Consider the following 23,452-nt stretch of genomic DNA (forward strand, 5'->3'; position numbering starts at 1 on the left):
ATTTATTTTTTGATGTAGTGTAACATATGTAATTTGTATTTTTCACTTGTGCTAAATCTTGTTGAGCCTTGATTTTTCCAAGGAAGTAATGGACTTGAACTATTGATTTTGGGATTAACTATTGGAATAAACATTTGATTAGTCGAATGTTTTATTTAGCCGTTGTATTTTTGTCTCCTACAGCATATACTTTTATAATATTCCGCTTTTTCGATGCCGACTTTTTTTTTGCTTTATAATCGTTGCGAACAATAAAATTGCATCGCTTTATCTCTCGATCTCCATTTTGCACTTTGTGGTGCAACTTGGCATTTGCTCAAACTGAAATAGTTGTAAATCTCTCCGGAAATGGGTTTACCCTGACTATTTCGTCTTTGTACTTGAATCCTGGTAGAACTTTCCCTCAGTTAGAACGTCAAACCTCAACCTTTCTCTTGACCCTCAAAATAAGCATATGTATCAGCCTGATTACCTAAACAAAGAAAACCCTGCCTGGCAGTCTTTTTCTGGCGAAGTGCTGTCGCCTCCTTTGTATTCGCCTACTTCTGTGCCATCACCCTTACCAAATAGCGCCGGCCTCATGCTCAACAACCTTAGTCCGTCTTCTGGTGTTATATCCCTTCCTGCCGAAAGTGAAATCGTCGTTAAGCGAGGACGAGGGAGACCCCGGAAGCATTTTCATAATCAAGCACCTTCTGTTCGCACGCCAGCGAATGGCCGAACCGTTCGAAGACACCCTAAGAAAAGCAAGCGAAGAGCGTATGATTCCGATGATGAACTGACAGAAGATTCAAATGAAAATAAATCCCATGTTGTCAATTCACGCATTTTTGAGCGTCGCAATAGCAATAACCGCCATGATTATCCCGAAGATGGTGATCCGGACAGTGAGTATTCGTTGATGGACTACGAAGTCAGCAACCAGCAGCCCCCGACAAAGCGAGTATCTTTACGGCAGCGGAAACGTCACAACTATTCAGAGAACAATGACTCAGATAGCCTGATTAACGAAGAAGAAGAATTCGTTTGTCGAAAGAAGGTCAATAATCGTTCTAGCAGCAATGTGACTAGAAATTGTGTAACCGATGTATTGAAAAGTGAACAAGCGAATGCAGAAGACAGTGCTGAGGATGGCGAAGGTGAGGACGAAGCAACTAATTCGGCTGCTAACAAGAGTGGTCTCTCGAAAGAGATGCGCCTAAAAAGCACTCAAATTGAGAAGATTTTAGCGTATCGCATAGTCTCTTCAAAACCAGTCAATTCTGCTGCACCGTCCGAGCATCAGAACGGCCTTGCATCTGTCAATAATACCGAAGATAAAGAAATTCAATATGAATACTATGTCAAATACAAACAACGTAGCTACATACATTGTGAATGGCTTCCGCAGGCTGTCGTAGAGAACGCAAAACTCGGCAAGCAGCGTTTACAGAGATTTTTAAACAAAGACCCCGTTCTAGACCCGGACCCCCCGTTTGAGCCCGAGTACACTGAAGTTGACCGTATATTGGCCTGTGAAGAACAGAATGGACAAACTTACTATTATGTAAAGTGGCAGGGTCTTCCCTACAATGAAAGTACTTGGGAGCCAGCAGATTTAATCAAAGATACCGCTCGGCTTCAAGAATTCAAAGAGCACAATACAATACCGACTATCAAACCTGACAGTTCCCTCAGTGCAGCTCGTTCACTCCCGGTCCTTTGGAACGACATTCCAAACATCGAATTTAAAGACGGGAATCAACTCCGTCCATATCAGCTAGAAGGTATGAAATGGCTCTGCTGTTGTTGGTACAATCGTCGGAACTCTATTCTTGCAGATGAGATGGGCCTTGGGAAGACCGTTCAGACAATTTCGGTTTTATGGTACCTTTATCGCTGGCTGAATATCTACGGTCCATTTCTGATCATCGCACCCCTTTCTACAATACTTCATTGGCGCCGCGAGGTCGAAACCTGGACCACTATGAATTGTTTGGTCTATCACGGCAATTCAGAAGCCCGTCAAATTATCCGCGATTACGAGTGGAACTACACAGACGAGAAAGGCAATATCAAAAGCTCAAAGATTTTCAAGTTTCACATCATTATAACAACTTACGAGATGGTATTGACCGATACCGAAGTGCTGTCTCCTATTCGGTGGAAATACATCGCTATCGATGAAGCCCATCGCCTAAAGAACAAATCTAGTCGCTTGTTGAACGAGTTTCGCCACTTCAAGTATGACCACCTTCTGCTTCTCACTGGTACCCCTATTCAAAACAACACGCAAGAGCTCTGGACTTTGATAAACTTGCTTGATCCGGTTCAGTTCAACTCTTTGGATGCATTTATAGAAGAATTCGGTGATTTGAAAGACGCAGAACAAGTGAAAAGGCTGCACACTCTACTTCGTCCATTCTTGCTGCGTCGTATGAAGGAAGATGTGGAGAAATCGATTGCGCCGAAGGAGGAGACGATTATCGAGGTCGAGCTGACAACAATTCAAAAAAAGTACTATCGCGCAGTATTAGAGCGGAGCTTTGATAATTTAGTGCAAGGAAGTAAGTCGCGTTCATCTCTTCCATCTTTGCTCAACATTATGATGCAGCTTCGAAAATGCTGCAATCACCCCTACTTGCTGAAAGGGGTGGAAGAGACTGAGCTCGGCGTCGTGCATATGGAACAGAATACCACGAATGAATCGCTGATTGAATCCTCAGGCAAGCTGGTGTTGATCGACAAACTTTTGCCGAGACTAAAATCAGAGGGTCACAAAATACTTATCTTTTCTCAGATGGTTCGCGTACTGGATATTTTAGAGGACTATTTAAAGTATCGGTATGTCTATATTACAGCATTTTAATATTTTTTTTAAATTGTACCGTCAGAGTCTTGGGGCTCTATTTGGCAGGTTTAAACCTGGCGAGAGAGGAGCGGCTGTAGCCACTCTCTCTTGCGCAAAGCATTCAAAACCTATGTGTTAATTTGTTTTATAGTTATCACATCAAACGGAAATGCGAGACGCTTCTATCTGCGTTGACACCATCACTGTTTTTCGCGCATTCTAACTTTTTAACTTTTCAGAGGACACAAATACGAGCGAATCGATGGTACAGTTCGCGGAAATGACCGTCAGGCTGCTATAGATCGTTTTTCTCGTCCCGGAAGTGACATTTTCGTTTTTTTGCTTTGCACCCGAGCCGGTGGTGTGGGTATTAACTTGACGGCTGCCGACACGGTTATTATTTTTGACTCTGACTGGAACCCTCAAAACGACTTGCAGGCGCAGGCTCGTTGCCACCGCATTGGTCAACAGAAGAGTGTACAGGTGTATCGTCTTCTTACTCGTGGTACATACGAGCGTGTGCTATTCGAGCGCGCATCGCTTAAGCTTGGTCTCAATCAAGCTGTACTGAGTCGTATGAACGACGGCAACACCGTGATTGAGGACGATGACAACAGGTCGAAGTTTAGCAGTTCCGAGGTTGACACGTTGTTGAAGCATGGCGTATATGACTTGTTTCGTGGAGACAACACGTACGAGCGTTTCCGCGAAGAGAACATTGAAGACATTCTTTCCAAGCGCACCATGTGTGTGGTTCATGATTCTAGCAATTTGTCTGGCAGTTCATTTAGCAAGGCCACCTTTGCATCCGAGCAGGCGAATATGGATTTGGACGTGAACGATCCAGATTTTTGGAAAAAGGTGATGCCGAGTCAGCCGTTGCGGTCTAGTTTTAATAGCTTGACTGAGCCTCGCCAGCGTCGCTCCGTCCAGCGTCCGGACGTCAAAGAGGGTCTGAATTCTTCTGATTCCGAAATCGTGAGCGAGTCTGACGAGGTGAACGCGGACATTACCGATGACGACGATGCGTACACCGAGGCGGACGGCAATCGCCGCCGAGACGTGCCGATGAGTGTGGGCAAGTTGGTGCGTTTGAATCGCCAGAAGAAGGACGGGGAGCGCTATCGCAAGCCGTCCGGTCCCATTTTCCAGAAGCGCAAGTGGAACATGACTCAGCGCAATCGGTTCGTTAGGGCGATTCAACTTCTTGGCTTTGGTCGCTGGCGCGAGATCAAGCGGAACGCGAAGCTCTGTACCAAGTCGCTCAAGGAGTTGGTTTACTATGGGCGGGCGTACCTGCACAAGCTCGTTTCGTTTTCCGCGTTGGGCGACGGGGATACGGAGGACAAGGTTATCAGTCGGATTATTAATTGCGACGACAACATTGAGGATATTACGGAGGATCCGTGGTATTCTCCGTCTAAGCGCCAAATGCTCGCCTACAGTCTCCACAAGAAGGAGGCAGAGGCGGGTGTGCCGCTGCATTTAATAGAAGCGGCTGAAAAGCGTTACAAGGCTCGCGTCGAACAGGAAGAGCTTTTCAGAGCCCGCGACAAAAAGATTTTAGAGGCAAAACGAGAGTTGTTGTTGACCAACAAGCTTCTCGATCAGCCTATGGGTGTGGACACGATTGAGATGGGTGGGCTCCCGCCTAGTGGGCCGGGCAGGTCGTACTTGGACTTCATAGAGGAGAGTTCGCACGCGCCGAACGACGAAAGTATTGTAATTTATTGGCATTTGAACAACAAGGAGGAGATGAAGCAAGAGGTCAGTTATTTCTGCAATGAGGATCCGATGTTGAACGAGCCTCGCTTTTTGGAGAACATGAAGTCCACGGCTACCCAGACGATTAAGCGTCTTGAGCTTCTCGCGGAAGTTGGAGCGTTGGTTCGGTCCAACTTTGGGGAGTTCGCGGCTGACACCTTTCCGAAGATAGAGGGCGGTGATCCCACTTTTTTCGATGAGAAGTGGACAGCTCAGCACGACAGGGATCTGCTGGTTGGCACATGGAAGTGGGGGTTTGGCCAGTACGACAAGATTGCTCGCGATCCGGTGCTGTCTTACTTTGGGATATACAAGCCGAAGCCCATTAAGGAGAGGTCCAAAAATGGGGAAGAAGACGACGACATCAAGGACGTCGACATGGACGAGGATGAGGACAGGCCGAAAAAGGACTACAAGAAGGAGGACGAGCACAAGTCTTCGTCCGACTTTTTAGACGACAACAATGACGCCGACGGTTACAGGGACGATTCGGGAGCGTTAGAGAACGAGGGTGACGCGGTGTCCAACAATAATTTTTTACCATCGACTCAAGAGGACGTCGCGCAGTCGCCGTTGCCCGCGGCCGCCGAGCACGCCGACGACTCGTTGTCGACTGCGCCCGCTGCGAAAGACGGCGCACCGAAGGAGTATTTGGCGTTTCCGGGGTTTCCGATCGACGAGTCGAAGCTACTTAGCATGCCGCCTAGCAAGCTCCTCACGCACCGCGTGAAGCACCTGATTAAGGCGTTCGCACACATGCGTCGCAAGCGCACCCAGAACGAGCAGAAGGAGAAGAAGCGCCTCGAGAAGGAGAGAGAAAAGGAGGAGAAGCAGAAGCGCAAGGAAGATAAGGAGGCGTCTTGGTCCAAGCGCGAGCGCAATGACTTTTATCGTAGCATTCAGATTTACGGTGCCCCGTGTGCGGCCAACAATTCTGCTGGCAACAGCCAGGATGGCTGGTCGTTCATTTACAAAAAGGCCTGTTTGACGAACAAGTCGTTTGAGGCCATTCAGAAGTACTACCTGGATTTCATCGCGGTCTGCTGCTACCTCTTGAATTCCAAGCAGACGAACCAACGCGTAAGTCGCCGCACGGTTGCAGAGGACGACTACGAGGACATACTGGGCAGTTCCGAGTTAGACTGCGCACAGCTGACTGGAATAACGGATCCTGATCAACTGCCCCAGTACACGGACGCAGAGCTCGAAGCCAAGGCTGAGTACCTGCGTCTCACCGTTTCTCAGGCGAAGCGCGTTTGCGAGCGCATTTGCATGTTCAATGCTTTGCGCCGAAATGTGACCGTTTTGCCCGAACAAGAAATTTTAGACCGAATCAACGGATGCGCTTTGACCGGATTCGGCCTCCCGTCTTGGTGGAACCACCCGAAATTCGACTTCTCCCTGCTCGTCGGCGTTGGCAAGCACGGATTCAGCCGCTGGGACAAGCTTTGCGCGGATCGGGATCTGGAATTCTACGAGGTAGCCAAATGCTTTTTCGAAGAAAATGGTTTAAACACATTTTTTTCCTCGTCGAAACAGGGAATAAACTCTCAGTCGGACAGGGGCGACGACAGTCTGGACGCGGATTACAAGCGGGACGTCGACGACGATATGAAGGCCATTTACTCGCAGATCATGCCGCCCGAGCGGGTACTTTGGAAGCGTCTGTTGTACTTGATCCGCACGATCATCGACTCGAATTCTTCGTCATCCGCATCAAGGCCATCCAAAAAGAGGCAACTTACGCTGAATGTCTGCCCTCCGTCCGACGACGGCGACGAACAAGAAAAAGAACCGCACAACGAGGTCGAATTTGCAGATCCAGGGTGTTCGACGTCTTCAGACAAATACGAACCCACCGCGCCATCCGACTCCATATTTCGCATTCCGGACGACATCCCTATTGACCGCGACCTCGAAAACAATGTCTTGTTTCCCATTTACGTCCCAAACCTTATTTCTATTCACTCTCTTGGTAAAATGGTCGGCCATAGCTCTCCGGCTAGTCCTGATACGCCTATCTATCCCATCGGATTTACGTCCTATCGTGAATATTTTTCCTGTACCACCCCCAACATACGCTCTATTTACGTGTGTGAGATTTTGTCGAGCGATGATTTGTGTCCAATTTTCCGCATAACTTCTAAGGATGACTCTACGTGTTTTGCGGAGGCACCCGATATTCAGCAAGTTTGGGACATGACTCTAGCTCGTATTCGAACTCAGATGCCCGACTTCCCCATCACGACCTGCCTATCTGGAGCCGATTTCTTTGGGCTCAGTTGTCCCAAAATTGCAGAACTCATTGATTCACTTCCCAGTGCCGAAAAACGTCAACCGTCCGCTTCCTCCCCCGTCCGTTCTCGCGCGTCCGAGTTCTCCAGGCATCAGACCGCCGTTGACGACAGTACCGCCAGTGAGGCCAGATGCGGTTCAGCAACGGCGTCCCAACGTGAAAAGCAAAATTGCCACGATGGACTTGGCAGAATTGATACTGACTCATTTGACTGTAACGATGAAGGCATCACTCCAGTATGTGAATCCGCTGCTTCTCCGCCTCATTCAAAGTCCGGAACGCTAAGCAAACGTCGAAACTTGGCAGTCCGAAAGAATCCCAAAACATTCGCTCACGCCTGGTCGGCCAATGATAGAGATTCTGCCTATTCGGAGTAGTGATACATTATTTCAATAGTAAATTGTTGTTTATTTGACGGTGTTTTGAAAATGGTTTAAATGTCAGGCGAAAAGTTTTTGCGAAGATAATAGGGGGCATTTCATTCGACGAATGAATGCTTGTGTAAGTGAAACTGTCTCTTTTAAGTGCAATGCAATTCTTGTATGATTTCAAAAGCACGTCCAATTTTCAAGATGTATACTTCTTTTTTAGTTTCGATACGGATACTTGCTCCTTTTTTAGCGTTTTTCTCAACGTGTCTAATGTGGGGAGTGCTCCATTCGAATGAGATCGCGTGATTTTTCCTAAGTTTATTCATCAAAGTGTCAATTTTGCTTCGGACATCTGACGCATACTCTAGTTCTCAGCCCCTCGGATACAAAGTGTGTCCTTGTCTCTGAGCTTCTCCTCGAATGTAGCACGAATATGGCGTACGCGTCGAAAGCCGTGGAATATTTGTAGCCTAAGATGACTGCAATTTTAAGAACTGTCTTTCAAGGTACGCGTTCCTCAATCCTTGAGCGCGGGTACATATATGTACATTATGTGCATGTTATACAAATGGTTATTTTCTACAAGTTGGCGTTTGGCTTACTGAGGGCGAGGATTAAAATTCTCAATGAAAGGTTCCTTTGACGCTTCCCAAAGAACAATTGAAAAAATACTAGAGCGTTTACTTTTTTGATTTCGATGACATTCTCCTTCTTTTCCTTTTGGGTTTATCCTCGATGCTGTCTTCAAATGTGCCATCTCCGTTGTAGTAGTATTCGTCATTGTAGTTGATGTGCCCGCCCCTTCTGTTTCGTACAGTTCTCACCTCTTTTCTATCGTCTATGATGCCGCTATCTCTCTCTGGGCCAGCGCCTTGGGACATCGATGAATTTGGCTGATACATGTTTCCGGGCTGGTTCGCGGGAGCTAGCTCGTCTTTCTGTATGGGAGACATCATGGAGATGGAGGAAGGTTTTTCTTGCTTATAGAGTGCCGGGGTCGAAGGCAGAATTGACGGAGTAAGCACATACTCGTGCTTTTCGTGTACGGCGGATGGCATTTGCACGTTGATTTTGGGAGAGGAATGAGGGGATTTGCCTTGATAGTTTTGAGTCGAATAGTGAGTGGGTAGATTGGTTGAGTAAACATTTTGCAAGTACCCGGGTTGTGTTCTGGAAATTGTCGAACTTTGAGGAAGTTGACTCGGCTGTTGTTGTCTGGGGGTTTTAGACTCTACGTAGGGTGGGAAATAGTTGACAGACAAGTTTGAAGTGTTTTGCTGATTGGCATAATTTGAATTATTTTTGCTCGTTAGGAAAGTTGTACCGCTGTCATTATTGCCTGCTTTTGGTGATGGTTCTTGCTGGTTCACAAGGTAGTTGCTGTGTTTACCGCTCATCTGGATAGGGACGTGAGGATGTGGAGGATACCTTTTCTGAATGCCCTTCAGCTGCATTCCAGGATGTGTAACTACCCTTTGTTGGTCATCTGTTCCGCCATAAGTCGGTGTTTTAAACGGGGCCATTGACAGAACCAAATTGGAATGTTGTTGCTGCTGCTGCTGCCTGGGCAATGTACACGTGGGCTGCATAGGGGCCATCGTGTGCGTCAAATCACTAGTGCCATTGCTGCTCGACGTGTGCTGCAGCTGAGGCAAGAAGGTACCGTGATGGCTCAAGTGGTTCGACTCATCACTTTCCCAATGAGAGGCGGCGGAATGTGTGGAATTTTCTAGTCTGTCGTATCTTCTGAACTTTGTTCTTTTCGCAAAGGGGGCATTTATATAAAAGTAGACCGAGTCGGTCGACGCTGGCTCCAAGTTCTCATTCTCAGTCGTCGACGTTTTTTCCTGAAAATGCTTGAGTTTTTCCACCGCCTCGTCAGTGGCGAGACGTTGTATCACGTTTAAATTTGCGGTTCGAAGGTGGTTTTCCGTTTTTATAGTTCGAGCTATTGCGAGATCTATTATCGTTTCTAGACCATACGGGTACACTTCCAACATGGTTCGATTCAGCATTTCCAGCATGTCCGCGGTCGAGTTCGGCATGGCCAAAAAAGTGGTCATCAAAAACCCAATCCTCTCTATGAACGCAGATGCCAGCTCAGTCAGCACACTCAGCCCCTGATCGCTCGTTGATTGAAATCCGGCTAACAACAACTGAAGGGCTACCGACTGCTTGAGTAAATCGGGCGCAACCTGTTGATCTAACGTCCTAAAAGCGTCGTATATGTTGGCCTGAACCTGTGTAATATTTTTCGTTCGAGCCTCATCCGGACAAGAAGATGAGTCCGAAAACGAAAAATCGGCTACCGATTCGCATTTTTCACCTGCCCTCTCTGCTGCTGTTTCTTGGACCACCGCTGTCTTATCGTTTAACGCCACATCCGCTATCGAGTCTGAATTCATACTTTGAACCGACTGTGGCGCCATGTCCTGTTCTGTCACCGCACCATCAATAGGACCGGACGGCGCTCGAGCCACATCCGCACCCAGTTCAGGTTGCTGTCTACAGAGCTCATTCATACCCTCCTCACCGTACGCAGTTGTCGCGTCTTCGCCTGCTTCGCTGCCACCTCCACCAGCCGCTCCATCCGCAGCTTGAACTGGAAATTTGGCATTTCTTAAAAGCGCATCTGCGTATTTCGGCGCCCGTTGCATCAACAGTCTGTTCCTAGCTATGATCGTCCTCACAAGTTGACCTTTTGTACCGCTGCCTGCTGCTGAATCTTCGAAAACCGCGGGAACATCGAAACCGCCAACGCCTTCGTTGCTGCCTTCGCTTTCCAGCAGCTCACTCGTCAGAGAGAAATTGGGCCAATTTGACGCGGCCACGTGCCAGTGAAACGGAAAAAGATATACAGAGGGAAGCTCGCACAACGGGTCTGGAACCAAAGGCGACTTCAGAATGGTAACTCCTTTATTTTGTTTAATCAATTTTTCTTCTTCACTCTCTAATACGGCGTCTTTTTCAGCTCCGTTGTCGCCACCTCTAGCATCCGCTTCAACACTTTCCCAAACCTGACTCCCTTCTGTAGACGCCGAATCGCCTGTGTTTATCGCTCCTTCTGTTCCACTCATCTCCTTCTTCTTCTTGGCCACGCGCAAATACGTTCTGACTTCGTTCTTCCATTTTGTCAGTGCAGGATCCTCTTGATAAAATAGAGCACGCTTAGCCGCATCCTCTTGGTTTTCGTGTCCTACCCACTTTCCTGAATCAGCTAAATTGCCCTCCCCCGTTTCCTTAGCTTGCTCACTCGTCAACATCTTCTTCGAGCGCTTCTTAGCTCTCCCACTGGGTACGTCCGTACCTTGGTCTGACATTTCATCATCTTTATCCCTGATATTGTGCATTTCCGGAAAAATCTGAGGCAGCATATCTTTCAGCAAATCGTGCTCCTTGGCAAAGTCCTCATCTTTCACTTCTGCCATGAGCTCGTCGGCTAACTTTTGAAGTTTTTGAATGTGTTCGACGAGCGCGTGGTCATCTTTACTATTGGCAAGCGCAGTTTGAAACATCGCATCTATGTCTCGTTGAAAATCAGATTTTGAAAAATAGATGCTATTTTCCAAATTTGCCAGTAACGTTTGGATATCAGTGGGATTTTCAGCCGTCTCCAGATAGCTACTGTCAGACACCTCAGATTTATTAGCGGACTTGTAAAACGGAACGAAGTGCTCTTTGCATTTCTTTATTTGCTGAAAAACGTTATCGAGGCTCTCCAAAAATGCCTTCAACTCATCTGAAACACCTAAAATGTTTACTCTATCCCGCTTTCTAGAGACTTTAGCATCTTGCAAAAGGTTACGTATTTCCCTACTCTGCACTTTTCTCTTCGATCTAATTGAAGAAGGCACCGACGATAAGCTCTTTGGTGTACCCGTCTTGGAATTCGACGGAGACACCACCAAACTTGGAGCGTTCCATTTCGGTACAGGAAGTAGCGGCACAAAAAGTGACTGCTGCTACGAAACAGAGCAACAAATAAATATTGGCTTAAGATCAGTCTTTGACATATCAAAACTAGTCGTCAGCACCACCAAACAAACGAACACATACCTTGGTTTCGTTGCCCTCAAGTCTCTCATCTTTGAGTTCGTGCATATCTTCCAGTGTGAAGTACGGGTCTATATCGTAAACCACGGATAATGCCCCAAATTCTAAATTAAATATTAGTTATTTTTCAAATCAAAAACCAGTAGATCGTCTAATTGTACTTCAAACGGCCTCTTACCTTGCTTAATGGATTCCTGGATAGGCAGAAAATCAAACCTTTTTTCGTGTGGAAAAATAACTTCTTCAATGATAGTATCAAACAAAACCGTCTGCACACGAGTTAAAAGTGTTTCCAAACATTCTCGAACAACTTCTGTGTCTGACTCAGGCAACTCTAGCTTTTTAATTTGGCTAATGACCTTGAAGGATCTAGAACCTTTGCGTCGTGCAAGCTGGGAGCCTTTTTTAGTTCTTGTTCCAAATTTCGATCCACTCTTGTAAGATGTAGAGCTCATAGATTTACGTGAGCCTGATGCAATAGGTGTACTTGCTCTATCATTATCATGATTGGTCAAAAATACCTTTTTTTTTGATTGTGTAGCGGATTCTAAAAATTGTGCCCAGGTCCTTTGTGTGTGAAGTGCCATCGAAAGAATTTGAAGTTCGTGTCGTGGGAATAAATGATCCCATAGATTTGCTTCCATGGAAGCTCGCGCCAATTGATATAGCAAATATTCTATATCAGTAGGTAGATAAAATGAATCTGTTCTCGCATTCTCGCTGTCTGACTTCGTATCTGGTATTGGCAAAAAGTCAATACCCTGGCGATCTGTGTCAGAAAGGCTGGCATCGTCTACCTGCATTAAATGCACCCCTACATCAGATGAAGCCAGCGAACTTTTGTTTGACATAATATTGTAGCTTTATCGTTCGGATCAAAGATACCAACCGTGAGTATGGAATTGGCACGTGCCACACATCCACACATGCAGTGAAGTCACGTATGTAGTGTGTATATGGCAGACACCTCGATCTGTCACCTGCTGTGACTTCAAGGGAGTGTATATAATAGACCTGTTTTTTTTTGTCAAAATTATACACGCAAATTATCGAAGTTGGTCCCTTGCCTATTTTTTTATTCACTAATATTGAGACTTTACGAAGTATTCACGACTGGAAACCTTCTGTCGAATTAACTTGTAATTAAGTTTATAATACCTCCATAGACCTTACTGTTCAGCATGGTCATTAGTAAAATCCATTGTTTCCCTTCCAATATTAAACTAATAATGAGTGCTCACTGAACAAGCAAAAAAGACTAAAGAATTAAAGTTTATTTGAGCTTCGCGGTAATCTACATCCTACTGCCTTGCTACTAAGACAGCTCAATTATGTAAAAGACAAATCTATAAATTTTACGATTGCGCTTCTTATAAACTTTTAATGCTAGACATTTACAAATGCTATTTTGACAATAGCTTTGATTTTATAAATGCAAATCCTCTATAACTTTGATATTGCTATATCGAGATGCATTATTTAAGATTTAAGTGTTCTGAGACATGCAGTTGACGCTTTGTAAATAAATACAAATGTTTTTGAGAATAATGAGGCTTATTAAAACGCACATCATTTCATGCAGAACTACTCTCTAAGAACTGATGTTTACATATGAACCGGTGTTTAGCCAAGTTTTTTAACACATTTGCTTAGATCAACATATTGATTAAAATGCTTATATGTCCAAGCCATATTTGACAATTACAAAAATGTCGTCACGTTTGGTCTTTTTAGAAATACCGAGTCGATCTGGGTTTATAATTAATATTCTGGCGCACTTTTAAAGCTTTTTTAAACAATCAAAATATCAAAGTTTCATGGTGACTTTGCAAAATAGTGATACATTCTTTTGTTATTTTAACTGTTCAAATTCCTCAGTTTGTCATGAATCCGATAAAATATTGTTAAACTATACTGTTATACTCTGATAGCTAAATGGTATATATTTTCTTGCATGCCAAAAAATTTCCTGCACAATTCATCTTCTTTAAACAACTGACTTCGAGTATATTAAGATGATATTTAAAACCTCATTCAAATCCTCTTCTACCTTATATTAAATTCAATCTTTTTTTATCAATATTCTGTTTTGAACAATATGAGTTCAATTAGATACATTTGTCGAATTAATTTCAAATCTAGCTTGTAAGCAAAAGTGAGTGCATTCTGCCTATCTGCGAAATCAGATTCGAAGATTTCAAGACTTTCACTATGCATATAGGTTTTTGAAAATGACCTTGAGACAGGATTCTTTGCATTCTTTCAACATATTTTTTCTGTCTATAACATTCCGAGCATTTTATAAACAAAATTATACAGCTCATCAACAAAACAAATGAACATATTGTGAATATAACCCGCGCTTGTTAAACATTTGCTAACGCACAACTCTGACAACTTACTATCCAGTCATCTAGTGTATGGCACATTAAAATTTTTCGATTTTCACACAAAATTACAAAAAACCTCATTAGCATGCTTTTAGGGTTGGTTATGTATACTGTGTTATTCACTTTTCAATAGCTGTTTTATCCCTTCTATCAAAAATCCAAAGTCCTATAGTAGATGTGTGCATAATTGTGCAATTCAAGTACTTTGATTCGTTCTGAAGATACTCTGTTTTAGATCTTTTTTTATTTTACCGCCGATTGAATTAGCATTTACTAGCTAAGCACTATTCTACTGAATGAAGTTGGGTTTTGGATGAGGTTAAGGTAAAAGTCATATATGTGTTTTTAACGAGAGCCCCCACTACAAATTGGAAGGCTACTCTGCTGTATTATTCTGTTACAGTTTGTTGCGTGACAAGATACTTTTTGTTAAATGCTATATACAAGCTATATGCAAACTATGGCCTAAATAAAAAGGAATAATTCAAAAATTACATCCCCTCAATCTGTGTGCTCTTGTAACACAATATGATAGATGACATTTCTCGTCGCTGTTCTCTCATTTCCGAATGCATATTCACACCACGTGTTATTATGGGTATCCTAGACACGCATTTTAAAAACTTGAATTTTATCTGGTCTCCCAGTATTTTACGCTTAACTTGCCCCTTAATATTTCGAGTATTTCGACCAGTCATCTCTTCTAGCTATATTAAAACGAAAAATCCCGTAGTTCCTCTATCGTAGACTAAAAATTGACAAACAATGTTTTATGGCATCTCAAGTATTTTGGAAACTAATACACGTATTTTTGATAATTTTTTAAATTAAAAACTAGGAAATTATATAACCTCTCAGCGACCAAGATAGTTGATACGGTTTTCATTTTTCCTTCTGTTTACATCTACTTGGTTAGTTTCACCTATATTTTCATACGAACTACTCTTTAGGGAATACTCTTTTATCAACTATGGCTATGCAAGTACGTTGTTTTATTTCCCCGCTAGTTTCGCTTATACTCGAGGTCGCATCTATTCTTTGGATTTGTGACTGTGGCATCTTATCGGTTCCTTTCAGCTACTAAAAGACTTTAATTCAGAGTGTTAAACTAGTCGTAGTCGGCGACGGCGCTGTCGGTAAAACATGCCTTCTTATTGCCTACACAAGTAATTCCTTTCCCAAGGAATATGTTCCTACAGTGTATGTCAAGAACATTTTTAGATACGAAAAACAAGGCATACAGCGTATTTCCTTCTAGATCTCTATATTGATGAACAGAGCCATTTATGAGCAACATTTTTAGGGCTTTCATTTTGGAATATTAACTGTATTTTTACAGGTTTGACAATTATAATGCCAACGTCCGAGTAGCCGACAAAACAGTAAGTCTGTCCCTCTGGGATACTGCTGGTACGCCTCAGAAGAACGATTACCTACTAGTTACAATAGATATATCAGTTGTTACCATTTATTTCTGAACTGGTATATATATATATATGGCTAAAACAGCGCTAACTCATGTTTAAAGGTCAGGAGGATTATGATCGACTGAGACCTCTAAGCTATCCTCAGACCGATGTATTTTTGATCTGCTTTAGTGTTATTTCTCCTACTTCTTTTTCTAATGTTCGAACGAAGGTTCGTAATATCATTTTTTTCTTTTGAACCACTTACTTCACTGTGTATTGACTAATTTTATCACCTGCAATATTCTCTCTCAAAACAGTGGTGGCCAGAAGTTACTCATGTATGTAGACTATAAGTTTGTTCTCATTTTAACCAGCTCAACCTAATTTTGTGTTCAGCATTGTCCCGGTGCAAAAATCATTCTGGTTGGCACTAAACTAGATCTCCGAGAAGACAACGATAAATTAGAATCCCTTAAAGAGAAGGGTCTATCTCCTGTTACGACTGAGCAAGGAAGGGACATGGCTAACGAGATTAAAGCTGTTAACTTTATGGAATGTTCTGCATTAACACAGAAATGTTTGAAGGAAGTGTTTGATGAGGCTATTAGAGCTGTCGTATTGCCATCTAGAAACCAAAAAGTATCAAAACGTGGTCGTGCTGCTTGCATCCTCTTGTAATTGGTTTACATCTACAGGTGAAAAATGCTTACATGTACGATTAGCAGCTATATATTCAAAGAAAAACATGTGAAATACTTGAACTAGGAGAGAAAGAGTGAAGCGAGAGGCTGTATTGAAATGATCATGACTTTATTTTGTCTATAGGAAACAGCAACCAGATATCTCGCAACCAGTTTTCATAAATGTCTAGCAAATTTTATTATTCGACCAATGACTCTTAATATATATCTGCCAAAGCGAGTTTTAAAATTTTTATCCCCTGTTGGGCTTTTCATGTTAATTCTTTCTCTATTAGCTTGACCAGCTCACAGTGTATGGGAAAAACTTCATTTCTAAGCTCGAAGGTGGTTTTAACTAAGGTACAGGTAAAATATGTAACATCACTTTTTGTTTATATTCGGATTATGTTTTCTTTTACAATATCCTCGTTGTTGATTGGAACTTTCTGGGAAGCCCTGCTTAGAACATTCGAATTCAGCTCGCAACTTGCGTAATCTATCTGGTTTTCCATATCTTTTTCTGAGATCCACCCTATTTTCTCTTTGACATATGGATTCGTATAGAGCTGATCTGTTTCAATGAAACGTCTTGTTGTGATGCTGATATCTACACCTTTGTAAGCCGTACACTTTATAAATTTTATCAATTTTTCCATCAAATCGCCTTTGTCTCTGACGTCCAGTGTTACGATTGATCGCATAAATCGCTGTTCGAACGTTTCTTGGTGCCTTTTGTATTTGAATGGGGATTTCAGAACAGTCCAACGTTTGATGTGTCTAGGTAAACCGATAGGCCCACTACACGGAATGTTCATCAACTTAGCGGCCATAGATAGTCGTAAACCTGCTACATGACATCTCTTATCATAGGACATAAAACGCACGGTGATGATTCTGCGAGAGTAATATTCCGGAGTCAGAATGGGTTTTATTTGGGAAACGCGTTGGAGTAGGTTGGTGATGACATTATTCTTCTGGTTTGCATAATAGTCAACAATAGTGTTTATTCTGCCCTTGTGTGTAGTGCCCCTGAGCTGAACAACATTTTTTACAATATTTGAGAGTGCGGTTAAGTCGTCACATTTGGCAATACGAGTGGCCAAGTGTTTTGGAATCCTGCCCTCAGAGGCTTTTAAAAAATCAAGTCGGGAAGACTTCAAACGCCCTAACATGTCTTTATCGAAAAGAATTCTAGAAAAGAGGTATAGACGAATGCAATACGTTCGCCGATATTGGATATTGCGTAAAACAAGAAAGGGGAAAAAAATCAGTCTCTTTGATCGTATCAAATGTGTTTAAAATCTTGATATTAATTTAATCACCTTCTCTGCTTTTCTCACAGGATGTATGTATGTACAACTTTATTACTTGACTTTCTAGGATTCCGAATTTAAAGTAAATGTTTGTATACTTGATTTTTCATTGAAGTGACGAGTGCAGAACGCAAAATTTTTTTCAACTTTTTGAAAATTATTCTACCTCTTCATGAGTATAAGATTACTGCTTCAGTATAGCTTTTTTACGCTATTTTAAAATCCTACTTATTTTTTTGTATGTTCTTCGGTGCAGGGGACATATCAAGTTTTCGTGTGATAATTTTCTGGGTCACACAAAACGGCTCATGGCTATGCAGACCGCTCTATTGACAAGCGATGTTCTATGATATTCTGACTGTCATATAAGATTCCCGGCTTTCTCCAAATAGCGTATTCCAGACTTTTTCCCGTGATTTCATCTGGAGCCGTCGTTTCTAAAACGCTATATCCTGGAGGTGTGTCTTCAAATGGAGGCACCTCTACAACATCCGGCTGCGATGCAGATAATGATCTTAATATGTGCTGATGCAGTCCAATCACAAGCATCGAAATAGCCTCTTCCGATATATTTTGAATGTTATACTGTGAGGCTATTCGAAGCATTCGAGTTCGGAAAGCTTGATTTTTTTGTATGACCTTGAAATTTTCTGTGTGCTTTTTCAAAGCTGGATTTTTTGTTTTTTGCTGAGCTATATAGCCCGAATATGCCGCCTTTAGAATACTGAGGATGAACCAATTATGCAATGCCACTAAACATTTTTGTTAGTATAGATGCATATATGTATAAATCGAAATTTGACGCGGTGACCGATAAACGCATTCCTACAGCTTTCTCGTACCTTTTTCTTTCGACGTCAAAATTTTCGAGATTTTAGCCTGAAATTCAACCTTGCTTATTTGCCCAGCAAAATATTTTTTCAAGATTTTCCAATATGCGTTGAAATCACCGGAATACCTAACTAGCATATTCTTCATAAAACTAGGTGTTGGGATAGAAAAGGGTGGCGATCCGAGCATATTTTGCTGTAGAGGAGGGTATTTAAACGGGTTTGTATTTGCTTGCATATCGGTATATTGTCTAACTAACTTGGGATGTTCTGATTAACTATAACAATGCTGCCAAATCCTATTATTGTCGAATATTTTATTCAAAAGTAATAAATTGCCAAATAACTCTTATTAGAAAGCGCGCACAAACTATAAAAAATGTTGCCTAGTTTTGTGTACAGATGTATGAATGGTAGATTGTGTGTATCATGTATAGAGGAGAGATTAGACAAAAAAAAAGCTATACAAAGGGATCCAGTATTTGCAGCGGGTTGGCTATCTATGCACATTAAACGTATTGATGAAATTAAAGCGCGTTTATGGTAAACTACATAAAAAAATACACTTTATCTTTACTATAGAGCTCTGATCTCGTGGATAGGGTTGTTTATTGTCTACTTTTTGCTTTTAGGCTTCTTTATTTGCTTTTCTTTCTTCTTTGCCTTAAGGAAGCTTTTTACGATCTTTTGTTCTTCGACTAAAAACGCACGGATAATACGATTACGGACGCAATTAGAGCATCTGCTTCCTCCATAGGCACGGGAAACAGTTCGTTTTCGGCGAGGTAAGCGTTTGTATTCAATCGGCCGAAGATGAGGAATTCCGTGTATCTTGCCACCACAATCACCACAGGAAGGGCCCTTGGCAACTTTTTTGAGGCGTTGGTAAACAAGTCGATTACCGGGTGTCCTGACGACTTTTAGTCTGTTGGACCTGGTATTATAACTATGGCGATTACGACGAGTGAGACGTTGTACCATCTGTTAATTGGTATCTGGATATAGTAAGAAGTAGTATCGGTCAACCAATAAGTAATAGATAAAGTTATTAGTCACGTTTTAAATACTAGTCAATCAACAAAATGATTAGTCTAGTACACAGCGCCTTAGCGTTTCTATCTGAGTAATGAAAAAAACTTACTATACGAAGGAGCAGGTGAAGGATCTATTTGGTGCTTACAGAGGTACAAATAGAAGCACGAATTTATGGCCAAAAGTAATCTTGACAGAGATTCTTTGCAAGATTTTTTTCAATAAAATTTTTTTATAATAGTGGTGCTGATTTGTATAGGAAGATAAAAGTCGGCTTTTGACCTTTTCGTAATAAACTGCTCTTGCTAGGTATTTGCTATGTGAACGTAGCTGGGTTATCAGGTTGCAGCCTACTTTTCTACATTTTGTCATCTAGTTTTCATTCTACTAACTCAACACATTTTTTTTATCCTCAAAAAAAATAAAACCTTCGATAATTGTTTGAAAAAGGTGCTTTTTTGTTTTGTGTCTCTAGAATTCTCTTAGTGTATTATGTTCATTCGAAATTATCGAATTTTCAACTTATCCCAACCACATGCAGACTGGTTGATTTCTCTGTTTTCAGACTGAAATGATTCCGTATTAACTTTTTTCCGATATTTTGCGATATATGTCTGATCTTCTAAAACTACCAGTAGTCCTAAACATTCTCGACATAGTAGTCCACATTTACTTTATTTGGTCTTGATTTTAACCATTAATAATTCAAGTATATATGTCTTCAGTAGAACCATGAGAAGGGCAGAAATGTACAACTAAGTTTATTTTGAAAAAAACAAAAGCCGAATTCGTCATGTCGATGTTATCTTACTTGGTAGAGACTCGAATTGTGTGTCTGCCTTTGAAAAATCTAGACATCTTGAGACGTGTTATAAATATTAAGTTTAAGTTTTTATACTAGTCTATGTGTAAATATAATATCCACGAGTTAACACTACCTGTTTTTTTGTTTTAAAAGGCTTATTTACATCTGAGTATTGTGATTCTGAGTACATTTAAAAGTAAATGGCTTGTATTACATGGAATGATTTTTGATTTCTCAGAAGCGAATTTACACAGTCTCAAGACGTCATCATTTCGATTCTGTCTTTCTACGCTATTTTTGATTCACGTTCATTGTGAATAAATTGAATTTATTCACACCTCTCCTTAATTACTGCAAAATCATTCGTTAATGTTGTCTAGCCAGCGGTAATGTTTTGCATAATAATGCAATATCTTGCATCTTTTATATTGGATGTCTACGGCAGTCGAATTCTGTTAAGCTAAGATCTTCTACCTAGATTACCCTAAAAAGGCTGTTTTTACTTGTTGTACGTCAAATGATAGATAGGGACATTGGATAAAGTCTGATTTAGGTTTAAACCTTAACACAAGTGGCAGCCAATATATAAGAAATAGAATTACTGTATTTTTTCATATTAAGGACCTCAATTATTATTTTTGCGCGCTGATAAAATCATTTGTCCTACGCCAGTCCGGCGATTGTTTATTATATGTCGTCCCCGCTGTCCTTATTTCTTCAATCGAGTTCTGATTCCCTGTGTAATGTCAGAGACAGAATGAACATGCCTCCTGGTAACTTTTGGGTTGTTCAATATCTACAAGAAAACATTTAATAATCAGAGGAAGGAGTGCATCACGTTTAGATATTGTATTGTGTCTTACTTATTTCTTGACTAGTTTAATTAACTACACCTACATATTCTGATTCTCTGATCGCTGAATTCTTCTAGAATGCTTTTTCTTCTTCTCTTTGTCAATATTCTTGGAATGCTTATCACGAGCAACATGTTTACGATCTGGATCAGAGGCGTTGTCTTTTTTGTGGCTTGAATTCTTTTTTGGTTTCTTATGACTAGAGCTTTTTCCTTCAGCTTCGTCACAATGCTTTTGCTCTAACGAATCTGTTCTTTCAGTTGACTCCTAAAGACATGAGTAAAAGCGCCTCACTAGTTTTACCTTCAAGCAATATTGACGCACCCTCTTCTTGTTATTGTGCATAGGCCTCGCCTTGACTTTTTCCTCCTCCGATATGCATGATGTGTGCGAAATCCAGCTCCGCCCGGAGAACCTTTGGTGGCAATCTATACAATTGAAATCTTCACCGCAGCTATTTTTTTAACATTCATCAACACCTTAAAAACCGAGCGATTTTTGGAGTACTAGAATACAGGTGGAAGGCAATTATAACATACCGATTGTAGTGCTGTTGCAGTTTTGACTTTTTTACCGTATCTTGACAGCCATCACAAATAAAGCTTACCATCTCCGGATGTCACTTCTAAAATTTTTCGTTGATCTAAGACTAAAAGACAAGAAAATTAAAGCTTATGCTTACTTCGTGGCCTATCTATCTCACAGATGTGAGTCTTAAAAAGTAATTTTTTTAACCTTACCATTGATAAAAAAATGTTTTTGAAACCCTTTACATTGTATTTTGCTTGCAGTTAATTGTGTTGCGCCTATTGTCGTCATTCGATTTCGTCAACTGGTACATATTTCGTCTCCTTGGTACGGCAATATTGGATACTTTGAAAGTGCGTTTTAGATCTCTCGTTCATTTTTTAATCACGATAATGTGCGTAATTTCTTCCTACATATTAAAAATTTTCATTTCTTGGCCATTTTGTCTAATCTATTATATTTTTCGCTAATAACCGGCTTTGATTTTGCGGTTATCATTCCTGGATGCACAACACCTACGTTCTGGTCATTAATATTTTTGCCAACATTGATGTCATTCAGGCCATTAATCCTTATATAAACAAAATCAATTTTAATTAGATTTGTTTGTCGCTCCGCTCTTTTCATTGGCCCATATTAGCATCAAGCCGACACGATAGCATTATGCATTCTAAAAAAACAGCTGTGCTACCATGCATAACTGACGCTGGACTGTTAACTACCTTGACTTCAGACAAACTCCGATGGTGGCCTCGAGACTTGAATAGAAATTCTCGTGTTTCAAATATTGGTAATCGCATCACCTCTTGTTATGTATCTAAAGACAATGAATGGATTGTATTTGCGCGTCATGCCAATGGTGTTTGGGCACTCAAGCTGAGCGGAGGAAGTGGGTATGAGTTTCAACTGCCTTCTGGCGACATTCACCTTGGCTCTCGTATTTATGCTTTACATGTTTACAAAAATTCGGAGAATGAGCATGTAGTATTGGCAGGTGATTCTCATGGATTGGTAGTCAGCTGGAATCTAAGAGGCGAGACTCAAAATGTTGCGCCTCGAGCCATTACAGGTAGTAAGAATAGCTTCGGAAAAATTACGGCCATTACCTGTTATAACAACGAGATATATTTGGCTATTAAGGGCGGTACTACCGTCGTCAAAATTGATCAGACTAGCGGGTATATTTTAGAAAAATGGCCATTGTGTTCGACTCCTCCTGTTTACCGTCTAATAGTTGCCGATCATCTTCAAAAACTTATTGCTGGTTCGCAGCATCGTCAGTTGACAGTTTACTCTCTTCAAGACGATAAGGATGTCCAGTTTCTTTCTGGTGACACTATTCTACACTCATTTGAAGTATCACCTAACTCTCGCGATTATGCATATCAATGTGTGCTGGGTGTCAGCGATTTTGAAGTATTTATCTGGAGAATCCTGACCGACTTCAAAAAGGGAAAGCCCTTACAGCCGCATGGCCGGATCATCTTTGACCCAGCCTCTAATCCGGGATGCACGATTCTTCAGGCCAAGTTCCTTTCGGACGATCCGTCCACAATTTTGATTGCTTATGGTCTTCCCTTAAGGCCATTTTTTAACCTCGTCAAATATATAGACGAGTCCGGTAATATCATTGCCTCTCAGACTATCGTTGGTGCTCAGCCGGCTTTACCGGTAGACGAGCAGCTGTCTTCTGTTCATGTTCAAGCTGTAGATCAGGCATCATCAGCATACGAAGATGTGAAACTTATTGGGCCCTTAGATATCCCGGCTGTGCAAGCCGTAACAGACTTGGATGTTGACATGAGCGTAGATGGAGTCGAGGAATCAATACCCGACTCAAAAAATCTTCCCTTTGAGCAACGTATCCATCAACTTGATACCAAAGCTACGCCTGATACACAACAACCTCGAGATATCATTCCTTCTACTTCGGCTTGCGCAGCACTGGTCGGTGCACTTTCAGCCAATGACAAAATACAGCTCTCTTCTATTTTGTCTTCTCGTGATGAGGAATTCATCAAAAACACTTTACGACAGCTTCCAGTTTCTCATGTGGTCCCATTACTTAGTGAACTTTTGTTTTCGTTTTCTAAAAAACCCACTTTCAATCTAATTTCATGGATGCAGAACTTGCTCATCATTCATCGAAGTTACTTAGTTTCTGCTCCAGATATTCTAGAAAAACTCGGTGGTTTATACAACGCAATTGACGAACGCCTTCAGCACTTCCCAGAGCTCCTAAAGCTCAGCGGTCGTTTCGATTTACTGATGACCCACATTGGTACCAATGGTCGTAT

At 41.8% G+C, this 23,452-nt stretch overlaps 6 protein-coding genes across 7 annotated transcripts; 2 read left to right on the forward strand and 4 right to left on the reverse strand.

The window, feature by feature from the left end:
• The first annotated feature begins 35 nt into the window (after positions 1-35).
• Positions 36-7,367, forward strand: LOC126304715 (chromodomain-helicase-DNA-binding protein 8-like). The gene is made up of 2 exons (XM_049991891.1): positions 36-2,823; positions 3,070-7,367. The coding sequence occupies exons 1-2, from the start codon at positions 455-457 to the stop codon at positions 7,265-7,267; spliced, it is 6,567 nt and encodes a 2,188-aa protein (XP_049847848.1). The 5' UTR covers positions 36-454; the 3' UTR covers positions 7,268-7,367.
• A 574-nt stretch (positions 7,368-7,941) lies between these two features.
• LOC126304717 (mitogen-activated protein kinase kinase kinase 7-interacting protein 3 homolog) lies at positions 7,942-8,882 on the reverse strand. Its single transcript, XM_049991892.1, has 2 exons — positions 8,448-8,882; positions 7,942-8,357 (listed from the first exon to the last, which is right to left on the reverse strand). The coding sequence occupies exons 1-2, from the start codon at positions 8,857-8,859 to the stop codon at positions 7,942-7,944; spliced, it is 828 nt and encodes a 275-aa protein (XP_049847849.1). The 5' UTR covers positions 8,860-8,882.
• A 5,690-nt stretch (positions 8,883-14,572) lies between these two features.
• On the forward strand, positions 14,573-16,152 carry LOC126304652 (rho-related protein racB-like). Its single transcript, XM_049991824.1, has 6 exons — positions 14,573-14,686; positions 14,804-14,904; positions 15,044-15,114; positions 15,233-15,342; positions 15,431-15,451; positions 15,510-16,152. Exons 1-6 carry the CDS (start codon positions 14,675-14,677, stop codon positions 15,789-15,791), a joined length of 597 nt encoding a protein of 198 aa, XP_049847781.1. The 5' UTR covers positions 14,573-14,674; the 3' UTR covers positions 15,792-16,152.
• A 13-nt stretch (positions 16,153-16,165) lies between these two features.
• On the reverse strand, positions 16,166-18,206 carry LOC126304650 (uncharacterized). 2 transcript variants are annotated; one of them, XM_049991822.1, is made up of 3 exons: positions 17,949-18,206; positions 17,116-17,858; positions 16,166-16,984 (listed from the first exon to the last, which is right to left on the reverse strand). In XM_049991822.1, the coding sequence occupies exon 3, from the start codon at positions 16,963-16,965 to the stop codon at positions 16,186-16,188; it is 780 nt and encodes a 259-aa protein (XP_049847779.1). In that variant the 5' UTR covers positions 16,966-16,984; positions 17,116-17,858; positions 17,949-18,206; the 3' UTR covers positions 16,166-16,185. The 2 variants fall into 2 exon arrangements, with proteins under 2 accessions (XP_049847779.1, XP_049847780.1); XM_049991823.1 differs by having other exon boundaries at positions 17,949-18,200.
• Positions 18,207-18,526: 320 nt separating this feature from the next.
• LOC126304702 (60S ribosomal protein L34-like) lies at positions 18,527-19,163 on the reverse strand. Its single transcript, XM_049991875.1, has 2 exons — positions 19,078-19,163; positions 18,527-18,931 (listed from the first exon to the last, which is right to left on the reverse strand). Exon 2 carries the CDS (start codon positions 18,915-18,917, stop codon positions 18,552-18,554), a length of 366 nt encoding a protein of 121 aa, XP_049847832.1. The 5' UTR covers positions 18,918-18,931; positions 19,078-19,163; the 3' UTR covers positions 18,527-18,551.
• Positions 19,164-20,500: 1,337 nt separating this feature from the next.
• On the reverse strand, positions 20,501-21,466 carry LOC126304668 (uncharacterized). The gene is made up of 3 exons (XM_049991839.1): positions 21,167-21,466; positions 20,952-21,081; positions 20,501-20,894 (listed from the first exon to the last, which is right to left on the reverse strand). The coding sequence occupies exons 1-3, from the start codon at positions 21,235-21,237 to the stop codon at positions 20,667-20,669; spliced, it is 429 nt and encodes a 142-aa protein (XP_049847796.1). The 5' UTR covers positions 21,238-21,466; the 3' UTR covers positions 20,501-20,666.
• Positions 21,467-23,452: the final 1,986 nt, after the last annotated feature.

Source organism: Schistocerca gregaria, unplaced genomic scaffold (assembly GCF_023897955.1).
Source record: "Schistocerca gregaria isolate iqSchGreg1 unplaced genomic scaffold, iqSchGreg1.2 ptg000182l, whole genome shotgun sequence".
NCBI classification, from domain to species: domain Eukaryota; kingdom Metazoa; phylum Arthropoda; class Insecta; order Orthoptera; family Acrididae; genus Schistocerca; species Schistocerca gregaria.

Excerpts from the sequence above, each read along its gene's own strand:
- LOC126304715 (XM_049991891.1), top strand. The coding sequence starts at position 455 with ATGTATCAGCCTGATTACCTAAACAAAGAAAACCCTGCCTGGCAGTCT. Across the intron at positions 2,824-3,069 it reads GAGGACTATTTAAAGTATCG|AGGACACAAATACGAGCGAA; the intron begins GTATGTCTATAT and ends TTAACTTTTCAG.
- LOC126304717 (XM_049991892.1), bottom strand. The coding sequence starts at position 8,859 with ATGGCCCCTATGCAGCCCACGTGTACATTGCCCAGGCAGCAGCAGCAG. Across the intron at positions 8,358-8,447 it reads GCCGAGTCAACTTCCTCAAA|GCAAATCCCCTCATTCCTCT; the intron begins GTTCGACAATTT and ends AAAACTATCAAG.
- LOC126304652 (XM_049991824.1), top strand. Across the intron at positions 15,343-15,430 it reads TTTCTAATGTTCGAACGAAG|TGGTGGCCAGAAGTTACTCA; the intron begins GTTCGTAATATC and ends CTCTCAAAACAG. Across the intron at positions 15,452-15,509 it reads GGTGGCCAGAAGTTACTCAT|CATTGTCCCGGTGCAAAAAT; the intron begins GTATGTAGACTA and ends TTTTGTGTTCAG.
- LOC126304650 (XM_049991822.1), bottom strand. The coding sequence starts at position 16,965 with ATGTTAGGGCGTTTGAAGTCTTCCCGACTTGATTTTTTAAAAGCCTCT.
- LOC126304702 (XM_049991875.1), bottom strand. The coding sequence starts at position 18,917 with ATGGTACAACGTCTCACTCGTCGTAATCGCCATAGTTATAATACCAGG.
- LOC126304668 (XM_049991839.1), bottom strand. The coding sequence starts at position 21,237 with ATGGTAAGCTTTATTTGTGATGGCTGTCAAGATACGGTAAAAAAGTCA. Across the intron at positions 21,082-21,166 it reads CTGCAACAGCACTACAATCG|CTGCGGTGAAGATTTCAATT; the intron begins GTATGTTATAAT and ends TTAAAAAAATAG. Across the intron at positions 20,895-20,951 it reads TGCACAATAACAAGAAGAGG|GAGTCAACTGAAAGAACAGA; the intron begins GTGCGTCAATAT and ends TCATGTCTTTAG.